The following is an 11,809-nucleotide window of genomic DNA, read 5'->3' on the forward strand; positions in this document are numbered from 1 at the left end:
ATATATATATGTGTGTGTGTGTGTGTGTGTGTGTATAGTACTGTTCATTAGTAAATCATGTTGTTCATAATAGATTGAAATATTAAATGTATTAGTAAATACTTTTAAAAATAATAGTTCCAAAAGGGGGGTAAGAACCATACTGGGTTCCCCAAGAAACCTTTCAGTGAACATGTTTTTTCTTAGTGTAAAGAACATTTTCGTAATCAAAAGAACCGTTTTCCACTCTGTAAAAAAAAAAATTTCAAAGTTGTAATTGCAATTATTAGAGTATGTCAGAGGCGGACTTAACCATTAGGCAAAGGTAGGCGACCGCCTTGGGCCCCCAAAAGCCAAGGGCCCCCTAAAATGATTTTTATATGCGAGATGCGCGTTCAATGTGGAAGTGGTTGCTGTGGTGTTCATTACCACGACAACTGTCTGTGCGTCCGCGTTGAACGTGCTTCTGAGCAAAAGTAGGGCGATGTAGAAAATGGGGACGGAATCCCGGAATCTATTCATAAAAACATATTTTACTGTGTAACGTTTATTACGTAATATTTTACTGTGTTTGCTATTCAAGCATGCGCAACGCTCGCGGTTGTCGTCTGTAATAGCTAAATAGTATTTTTTTCCATTTAATATTCACATACACTAGTCCATATCGCGGTTTGATTGAAGTGCACTGAATTGCATTTGATTTATTCATTCAATATTTGACGAATTCCGTGGCATTGCTCGTTACACAGTAAACTTCTGTTGTGTAGCATTTTGAATGTACAAAAATTAACGGGTTTGTTTAATTTTCATTGGAATAAAAGATAGAATCATGTTTTTCCTTCATTTGATTACCAGAAAAATTAAAATACACAACACAGAATATCTAAAAAATAAGTAAATAAAATTAAAATTTCATGGGGCCCTATTATTGTATACAAATTAATAAATTAAGTTGTTTTCATGAATTCAATTAATTAGATATGTTTTTGATTAAACCATTAAAATGGAATACAGAACAATTTAAATGGAAATCGCAGAATTTGGGCCCTAAGAATGTAATTTTTGTTAAACTTTTAATGGGCTTAAATTGCTGCTAAATTAAACAAGTTTCATGATTTTAATTCATTATACATGTTTTTTGTTAAAATGTAATATAATCATCCAGAAAAATTAAAATGAAAAAAAAAAACCTGAATACAAATAATTAAAACGAAAAAATTAAACTCAGGCTAATTTGGGAAAAATAAAACGGATTTCATAGGGCCCTACAGATATCATGCATCTGAAGCTATAATTTTAATACTAAGCAACAGTGCATATTATATAGGGCCTATTTTTTTTTATTTTAATTAATTAGACATGTTTTTTTGTTAAAATGTAATATAATCATCCAGAAAAATTAAAATGAAAAAAAAAAACCTGAATACAAATAATTAAAACGAAAAAATTAAACTCAGGCTAATTTGGGAAAAATAAAACGGATTTCATAGGGCCCTACAGATATCATGCATCTGAAGCTATAATTTTAATACTAAGCAACAGTGCATATTATATAGGGCCTATTTTATTTTGTTTAAATAAATTTTTTTTTTTTTTGTGAAAGTCCCAAGAAGGACCATGCACAGTCACTTTCCACACAGGCACACTTCATGTTTGGTTTAAATAATCCTTAAGCATGTAAATTTATAATTTCCTTCAGTTTAATGTAAATGTGCAATTAAAATAAATAAATGTATATTTTAAAGTTTAGAATTAGACAATTGCATAGTGAAAATTACTTCAAAGCACCACCTAGTGTCCAACCTACTCTAATTAAAACCTGTTTAGATGCGAACAAGGGATTTACAACATTAAATAAATCCTTTATTTATAACATGTACGTGAACAATCTAAAAGATTAGACACAATTTTGGGACACGGTCGTGCAGCAGCGAGCAACAGTGAAAGAAACCTCAAGGTTGTAAATGTGTGAAACTGTATAGGGCCCCATTCCTGTATTTTGCCTGGGGCCCCCAACTCACTAAATCCGCCCCTGGAGTATGTTATATGCATTTTAGCAATTACTACAAAATGTCATGTTTAATTCAGTGTGTTACTTGCTGTATTTGTTAAATGTATTTGTTAAATTTACTAGCAATTTCTGAGTGAAAATAGTTTCAAAGCAAATCCTGCAGTGGAAACGTTCCATAATGTTAAATATTCAATCAATGCTAATTTTTTAGAGTGTATGTAAACATAATTGTGAAGCTAGATTAATAAATGTTGAAGAAGTATTATTAATTAATTAGTTTGTGATACCTAATGAACTAACTAATGTTAAACTTAGTAAAGTCTTGCCCTTATAATTATAACATCAGTTTTTACAGCTAACAATGGCATCTTTATCCCATATGAAAGAAAAGACATCTTCTGAAATATGAGATCTAATAGAATCTTTTTTTGTGGTAATTTTGTGCAATTACATTAAGCGTGGACTGAGGCTTTCAGCTTCGAACAGAAGCCTCAGGCTACATTCATTGTAATTACTTGGAAAAAGTAAATAATGTACTTAGGATGTTAATTTTTGAGTGAACTACTGTTTTAATTTTATATATTCAATTATATAACTAACAAAGAACTAATGCCTACTCATGCAAATAGAGAGAGAGTGAAAGAGCAAGAATCAGAGAGAGAGAGGGAGAGGGAGAGAGAGAGAAATGCCGTCCACCTACCCTGACCTGTTCATGACTGGCATACTGCCATCACAAAGGGACTCAGTCGCGAGCAAGCAGCCAGAGGAACAGTTGACTGTCCTCCTTCAGGTCCCCTGTGAGACGCTGCTGCCACTCCTCAAATATTGTGTCAACTCGCAGTTGCAGTCAAGCCGGTGGCTGAGAGAGCAGTCATCCTGCATCTCTGTCTACAGCTATGCCCTCTTTTTATTCTCTTTAACTTCCTCCTGCTTGCTTCTCTCGCTCTCTTTCATCCAATAACTCTCTCCTCCCATCCAGCCTCCCCCTCCTCTCTCTCACTCACTCACTCGATCAATCTGTCTCCACTCTATCTACTACTTCCTTCCATTTCTCTCTCTCTAAGGGTAATTAGTCTGAGTGGTGCATTGTAGCAAGACAGACAGTAAATGCTGTAGATATCAAGCTCATGATATGCACACACTTCTCCTCTGCTGTGTGTCATGCAGGATTTGCCAGAGAGTAAGTGGTGCACTGCAGCATTTCCTCTTGAGGTGTTACCGTACATAAATGTGTTGGCACTGCCTCTGCTTACTGTATATGAGAACTAAATATCCCAATACTCCTCTGTGTAAGTGTATGATAATAAATAATGGAATAATAGTGATCACACTTGCCTCCCTTCCTCTCTTGGTGCTTTATCTGTGCTTCTAGCATCTGGCTTAATCCCAAGCTGCATAACACCCTCTTCCTCCTGCAAAACATCAGCATAAAAATCAGTACTGCTAAATGTGGCATCTGAGCATTATGGGTAATTACGTATCACATGGTTTTGCACTCCTGTTCAGTTCATCAACATTATTGCTGCAGTGACAACACTGAGAACTGTTGCAGTTTGGACTTTGTTAAAGTCAACACGAAATCAAAATTCGCCCTATTTAGTTTTTTGCTAAGAACATATATTATCAGTTTATTATTATTATTATTTTGTCTTGTTTTCAAGTGCAAATATCTATACATCATTAAATCAATACACATTTACTTGAGAACTGGGTTATTATAGTTAAGTAAAATAAATAAAATAAACAATAACATTAAAATAAAAATATATGAAATTTAATTTTAGTTTTGTTTTTAAATAAGCAATTTTTTTTTTTTTTTTAAATCTCAGAATTACTTTTAGTTATTTAGTACATCAAGTCAAATGAAAACGAAATGTTGCCTTGGCAATAAGTTGAAATAAAATAATTTTTAAATATATTATTTTATTTCAGTTAATGTTTATTTATTAGTTTTAACCTTGAGAAGCAAAATGGCCTAAGATATTAAGTTTGGCTTCTGATAAATATAGCAAAATAAAGTAAGTTTATGTTTAAAATAAGAAAAATATCTGTCAAGAAAATTAAACCTAATTCAAAAGGAAAACAAGATTGGTTTCTGATTTGTGGAATACCATAGTACTGGCAGTGTTCTCCGGCTTGGTAATTCCATTTTTCTTTGGCAGAGTCTGCATCTGCAGCACTTGTCTGAAGTGAATAGCTGACTATTTGATATCAAGAATGTCTCTTTGATGGAGGTGAAGCAACCGTCTCTGCAGCCGGCCTGATCTGTACATGTTTCGCCAGTGGTGGATCTCTGCCTAAGATAAATAAATCAGTGTAGATAAAATACATCTATTATTCTCTCTGTAATGTCTGTATTGCCTTATGCTCACCAAGGCTACATTTATTTGATCATAAATACAATAATAATGGTAATATTGTGACATATTATTAGAGTTTAAAATGTGTTTTCTGTTTTATTACATATTAAAATGTAATTTATTCCTGTGATGGCAAAACTGAATTTTCAGCATTACTCCAGTCTTCATATGATTCTTCAGAAATCATATGCTGATTTTGGTCCTCAAGAAACATTTCTTATTATTATCAGTGTTGAAAACAGTTGTGCTGCTTAATACTTTTGTGGAAACCATACTTTTTTATAATTAATAGAAAGTCATTTTGTTTGTAACAATATACTACCAATGTACCGATCAATTTAATCCATCCTTAGAACAACAAAATAAAATAAAATAAAATAAATCTTACTGACCCCAAACTTACCTGGTCTTGTCGGAATCTGTGAATGACTTCCTCCTGCTTCTGCTTGAGTTCAGTCAAAGCAAGTATATCATCTTGTGCTTTTTCAAGACTGATGAAAATAGATGTGTTATATGAATATATGGACAGGTTACATGCAATGACTGCAACAATAACAGCAAACTTATATATATGACTTAAATATTCCAACATCAAATATTTGCCCATATGAATAAGTGGTAACAAATAATAACAATAAAATTAAAAATAAACAAATTGCATCAGTCATGAAATTATGAGAACTAACAGCTATGATGATAGAGAGTAAAATGCAGTATTGCACATCCAGTAATAGGAGGATTACTTAAAAAATATATTCTTTTAGAAATGTCTAATTATTTACTAAAATGTAATCAGTTCAGTTAATTAATCACCTCAAGCCCACATGTGCAAATAAAAGAAGAGAAAAACAATAATACATAATGACTCGCATGTTTTCTGTTCTACTGAATCAAAGGTTGAACATGCTCGACTCGAGACCAGAGTGGTGTTGTGAAACGTGCGATTTACGTATGTGATAATCAGCAGCCTGATGTGATAATAAGGCTCTGCCACTGCTAACACATTACTGCTTTTCTTGTACATTCTGAGTATAGTTATCCTTTCTTTATATCCTGCTAGTACTACCAATTTTTCCACTAGATGCATCAGTAATCTGATTATATTCTTTTATAATGTAACTGTAAAGAAATCTTCTTTTTTTTGGATTCTGATCATGTAACATTATTACAAGTTCTCTGTTACTGACCTCATGTAATGCTCCAACCAGTCAAGCTCAGCTTGGGTCTTCTCCCAGAGCGCTTTCTCTCTGAGCCTAAAGAGGGCGCTGTACTGCCGTGCCCTCAGCTCCTCTTCCCTCAGGAACTGCTGGCTCTGGGCCAGGGAAAGGTGACTGTGGAGCCGCTGGCTGTACAACTCACTCAGCTCACTCCACTACAAATTGCATTAATAGAGGAGCCAGACATAAATGTGCGTTCAATACTTTGACATACACTTGCCTTACACGGCCTTTAGTGCACATATGCAATTTGTGATTCTATCCTATCGAAAGTACAACGGTACAGTGATGGTAATGGTATTGTATAGTAATTTAATATTTAGTTACATAATAAACATCATACTAAATAATTACCAAATTCATTTTGCATGGTACTCCAAGGTTTTTCGAAGAATACCATGGTACTATCACAAAACATGTTATCGCTATGGTAGGGTAAGATAGGGAAAGAAGCTCCCCTTAAGAACTATGTGCATTTACTTTTAAATTAAAACATGTTTAGAGGGATGATGATGCATCAGTCATTATGTTTTTAATGGAAGTAAATAGAAACACACACAGATTTTTTCTAAGTGTCATTAATATAAAATACTAAATCAACTTTTCTGCTTTATTCAGTTTAGTTGAATAATATAATACAGGCATATGAATATATGAAGAGTTCAGATGCAAAAGCCTCTAAGTGCCATCTGATTATTTTTATCAGGCTCCTATATTTATGTTCAGTTCTTTCACTTTAACGGCATAGAAAATGACCTATTGCCATTAAAGTAAAATTACTGAACCTAAACATAGGAGCCTGATAAAAATGCAAAGTTTAGAATAAAATTTCAGACAGCACTTAGAGGCTTTTGCATCTGAACTCTTCATATACATATTTAATAGCCCATATATTAATTTCAGATATACTATAAAGACAATACAATGAATTCAAATGGAATGATTTCACTCAATTAGCCTAAAGGTTTTAATGAATAGCAAAAATGTATGTCTAACTCATGGAATTAATGATGAATAATAACCCCATATTACATTAATTTTGTGCCAATTCTGTTGCCCACAAATCCCTCCTATAGGGTGTCAAATTGATTAATCTCGATTAATCACATCCAAAGTAAAAGTTTGTGTTCACATAATATATGTGTACTGTGTATATGTATATGTATATTATATATATAAATACACACACATCTGTATAAGAAATATATGTTGTGTATATATATATATATATATATACACACACACACACACACACACACACACACACACATACACATGTAAATATTTCTTAAATATATACATGTGTGTACAAATATAGACAGTACACAGATGTATTATGTAAACACAAACTTTTATTTTGAATGTGATAAATTAATCGATTTGACAGCCCTAAAATAGACAAAAAAGTTTAATATTCTACTTAACACAATGTCACAGATAACTGTTTCCAAAGACAAAAATGACATCAATTAACCTCAAAATAGTTTTGATTGACTAAATGTCACAAATGTTGACATTCAAATGAAGAGAAAATTTAGGAGAAGCACAGCCATTCCTTAAATATGTTGAGATGATATTGAAAACAGTTTCTTAATTTGATGTTATTTAATTGATCACCTTGCTTGTGGAGTCAGTGCTCTCACTGCTATCGCTTTGCTGCTCCTCTTGTCCTTTTTCTGTCTGGTCAATCTGTGTTCTAAAATCTGCAGCACACACTCCCATATCTAAAATAATATATACATGTATTAAAATAATAAAAAATGATGCTATATTTCTTTCAAAGATTGTAAATGCCTAAATGCATAACTGTTTCATGTTCTTTGAGAGTAGTAAACTCTATAGCGCACATACCCACTTCATCTTTAGTCTCTTTTTTAATGGACACTCTTATTTGTCTGTGCTCTCTCTCTGTATCTGTATCCAGAGATACACAATCAGACAAAGTTTCCCTTGATTCGGCTTCACAGATGCCCTGTCCAGCAGGTTGTGATTGGCTCAGAGCCTCTTTGTGGTCTGTGATTCGCAGCCAGGCTGCCTCTGCCTCATCGTCCATGTGTGTATCTAGAGCACTGATTGTCTTCCTGAGAGCCTCCACTCTGTGTGTGTGAGTTGCCAGAGCGTTTTGAGCCCAGCTCACATCGACAGCACTCACAGGACTGCCAGCTTCACACATAGTGCCTGAGCCCTGATCCACCTGCTCGGATCTGCTGGTTCAAAGATGGCAGATGTGTTAGGAATCCAAGTACTATCAGACTGATTACATCTGAGAATGAGTGATGCATGTATAAAATCAAACATAAAAATGGTTGCATAACAGTGTTGTTATTGTTACAAAATCAAAATAAAGCTGAAATAAAATCAAACACCGGTCAAAGTATGGAGTAAACGTGATTTTTAAATGTTTTTGAAAGAAGTATCTTACGATCACCAAGGCTGCATTTATTTGAAAAACAATAAAATACAGTAAAAACAGAAATATTGTGAAATATTATTACAATTAAAAAAGATTTTTATAGTGATATATTTTTATAATTTAATTTAGCCTATTCCTTTGGTGGCAAAGCTGAATTTTCAGCAGTCATTACGCCACACTTCAATGTCACGTGATCTTAATATTTCTGTGGAAACCATTATATATACATATATTCAGGATTCTTCCGTTTATTTAATAAAACATAAAAAATGTCTTTACTTTTAATAATAATCAATAAAAGTATTGATTAATTAATTTTTGTTTATAAATATCTTACCCAAACTTTTAGATGACAGTGTATCATGGTTTCCATAAAATATTATTTCATCCACAACTATTTTTTTTTAACATTGATAATAATTCTTAAGCACCAAGTCAGCATATAAGAATGATATTGATCATAAAGGCTCAATCAATCTATATTTCTGTCTTGAGAAAATGTGCTTTTATATCTAAAATCAGAGTTAGAGGAATTTCTTTGCATTTCAATTACTTTTAATTCAACTTCAGTTGCAATTATTTACCCTGTTTGCTATCTAAAAATTCAGCTCAATTTAATTCACAGATAATCCTGTAGTTTTTATATGAAATGTTCAACAAGCACACATGGGTGTGGTGTTTCAACATTCTGTACATTTGGTCACGTATAGTGTCTATATCTGTGATATAAATACTTGCTGACTCAATACTGCCCTCTTGAGGTTGAGAAAAGGTAGAGTGGGCTCTGCAGAGGACTCACACTGTCACACTTTGGCTCTGTCTAGGAAAGACAGACAATTGTTCTTCAGTTGTGTCAGCTATATGAGCACATCTCTTCTTCTCCTCGGAACTGCCTCTGTTCTGTGTAAGTGCACATTTATATCTCATTATTGCAACAACATGAAGGTGGTAATCCCTAAGTTCTTCATTTGTCTATGTAGGAACATTTGCTTTTTCCAGACAACATTCATTTACATACCTTGTGCTCCTGTTGCTGTTCTCTCTTGGCCCTGTGGAGTGCTTGCCTTTGTTTCTTAACTACTTCATGCATATTCCTTTGCCTCCTCTCGTCCTCCCGCTGTGCTACTTTCCTCATTTGCAGCACCTTTCTCCTTCTCTCAACGGCCTGGTGATGCATATATTCACGCACCTCTTGGATGTTATTTCTAGGTTGCCTGTTTGATTTAGTTTGGCCTTCATTTTCTTTACCTGCTACTAGTTGTTTTGTTGTCTTTGTAATGTCGTAGTTTTTAGCAAACACTTTTAAGGTGGAATTTTGTGAGTAATGATTTCTGTGTGCCAACGGAACTGCTTTGACCGGGTATGAAGAAGCTGCACGGCTTAGGAATGTCTTTCCAGATGCTGAAGAATATAAGACTTGAGCTTGAGATCTCATGGGGCTGGGATGCTCCTTAGATGAATTCTCACCCTTTTTGATTTGGTTTGAACTTAGGTCTCCATTTGTTTGAGCATTCAAAACAACACATTGTTCCGGAGCCTTCTTGTTTGACCACTTGCTCTGATCTGTAAAGAAAATGCATGCATGAGAAGTGTGCAAATTTAAGAGAATGCAAAGATGCTAAATATGATATAAGCATGCGTGAGATGCTGAGTCTGATTCTGTGTGCCCACTCAATGCAACTGAATTACAGCCTACCCTTAATGCTGACTCTTTCAGCCTGTGAAACAGCAGTGCAAGGTGAGTTCAAAATTAGTTTCACAAGCCCTTGGGCATTCCTCCAGGCGGATATGTACGTAGAATGCTCTGCTGCATGGTTAGAAAGGAAAAGGTAAAAAAAAGAAGGGCAAAAAAATTGCACCTTTTGTAGGGGTACAATAGCTTGTAACGGACGCAGTACCTTTAAAGGAATAGTTCACCCAAAAATGAACATTTGCTGAAATATTCCCTCAGGCCATCCAAGATGTAAATAATTGTTTCTTCATCAGAACAGGTTTGGAGAAATTGAGCATTACATCACTTGCTCGGCAGTGGATCCTCTGGCAGTGATTGGGTGCCGTCAGAATGAGAGTTCAAACAGCTAATAAAAAGAAGGGCAAAAAAATTGCACCTTTTGTAGGGGTACAATAGCTTGTAACGGACGCAGTACCTTTAAAGGAATAGTTCACCCAAAAATGAACATTTGCTGAAATATTTACTCACCCTCAGGCCATCCAAGATGTAAATAATTGTTTCTTCATCAGAACAGGTTTGGAGAAATTGAGCATTACATCACTTGCTCGGCAGTGGATCCTCTGGCAGTGATTGGGTGCCGTCAGAATGAGAGTTCAAACAGCTAATAAAAACATCACAATAATCCACAGGACTCCAGTCCATCAATTCATTTCTTGTTAAGTTAAAATTAAAAGTTAAAATGCCTTAATGGTGGATTTGTTTCTCACAAACCCTTATCCAAAAGATTTCTCCAAATCTGTTCCAATGAAGAAACAAGCTAATCTACATCTTGGATGGCCTGGGGTATAAGAACATTTTCAGCAAAAAATATTACTACATATTAGTACCTTACTTTGTGAAAAAGAAGTGTGCGCGTAACAAGCTGCTTATATCCCTATAAGGTACAGCTTTTGTACAATTTTTTTCTGAGTGTAGTTTTAATGCTTAATTGAATTGTTCTATTCTCTTACGTAAGGCATTTAGTAGGCCAAGGTACCTTGAAAGCTCTGAGATATTTTTACTTTATGTTCTGGGTCAGGAAGCATTATATTAAATAGTGTCCTCGCGAGTCTCACCTCGGAGATCAGATCTTTGGTCAGAATTGGGTGAAAAACAGCTTACAGCGTTTTTCCTTACAGCCAATCTGATTACTCCACCTGTACCCGGTGATGCTTTTGCTTCTAGCAGAAGAGATTACATCAGATTACATAGTAACTTAATTTTACACAGACTTTCACAGTTATATGTCATCTAATTGACATCTGTTACCTCTTTATCTTTTTTTAGTACATGTCCATGCTCTGTAATTGCATATACCATAAAGTTCAATGACAATGCAGACCTTTGTTTGTCACCCTGCACATTTTTCTGGTAAGATGTTGCCGATCTTTCTTCCCAGGTGCTGGAGTTTGAATCTCTCTCCTCAGTTTCTGTTGCTGGATCTTCATTCGTAGACTGTGTAAGGCTTTGGATGTAGGTAAATTTGTCTTCAAAAGCTCTGCACAAGTTGGTGAGTCTAATTTTGGAGAAAGAGTGTCATCTTGTGGAAACTTTTGGGAAGGACTCACAGTCTGCAGAACTTCAGGGGTCTTTGATGCGTTCGTTTTGGATTTGTTTGATAAATGCTCTTTGCAAAATCCTTTCTGCACAGATTTATCAACTATATTTAAAGAGTCCAGGAGGAAAGTACATCCTGAATGTGGCACAGCAGATGAGTCACACTCTGACGTGATCCTAAGTGGACTGAAAATGAGATTTTCATTTTCAACACTTCATACAAAAAGGGATAGAGAATTCAGGGATATAAACATTAAATCAAAGTGTAAAAAACAAATATTCACCTGTAACAGAATGTACTTGATGCATCCATGTTTGTTTCAAGATGTTTTTTGTGCACTTAAATGTCTTTGCATGCAGTGTTTCTGAAAAGCAAGAAAATGGTCAATTAATTAAATAAAGTCTAACATATGTCACAGAATCAGAATGTCCCCATTACAGGGGGGGGGGAAAAAGATTTAAAGTATAATTCATTTTAAAGTATACATTTATGGAAGACAAATGCCTGTTATTTCCACTTCATATACTTACATATTTATTTATTTAATGATTTATTTTTAA

At 34.4% G+C, this 11,809-nt stretch overlaps 1 protein-coding gene across 1 annotated transcript in view; it reads right to left on the minus strand.

The window, feature by feature from the left end:
- Positions 1-2,713, minus strand: part of LOC107587705 (centrosome-associated protein 350-like) — an 8,923-nt gene extending 6,210 nt beyond the window's left edge. Inside the window, exon 1 of the mRNA XM_016275588.1 lies at positions 2,691-2,713. Coding sequence (XP_016131074.1) covers positions 2,691-2,713 — 23 coding nt within the window. The remainder of the gene's footprint in view (positions 1-2,690) is intronic.
- Between the last annotated feature and the right edge of the window lie 9,096 nt (positions 2,714-11,809).

This window comes from Sinocyclocheilus grahami, unplaced genomic scaffold (assembly GCF_001515645.1).
Source record: "Sinocyclocheilus grahami isolate Dianchi unplaced genomic scaffold, SAMN03320097.WGS_v1.1 scaffold95.1, whole genome shotgun sequence".
In the NCBI taxonomy this organism is placed as follows: domain Eukaryota; kingdom Metazoa; phylum Chordata; class Actinopteri; order Cypriniformes; family Cyprinidae; genus Sinocyclocheilus; species Sinocyclocheilus grahami.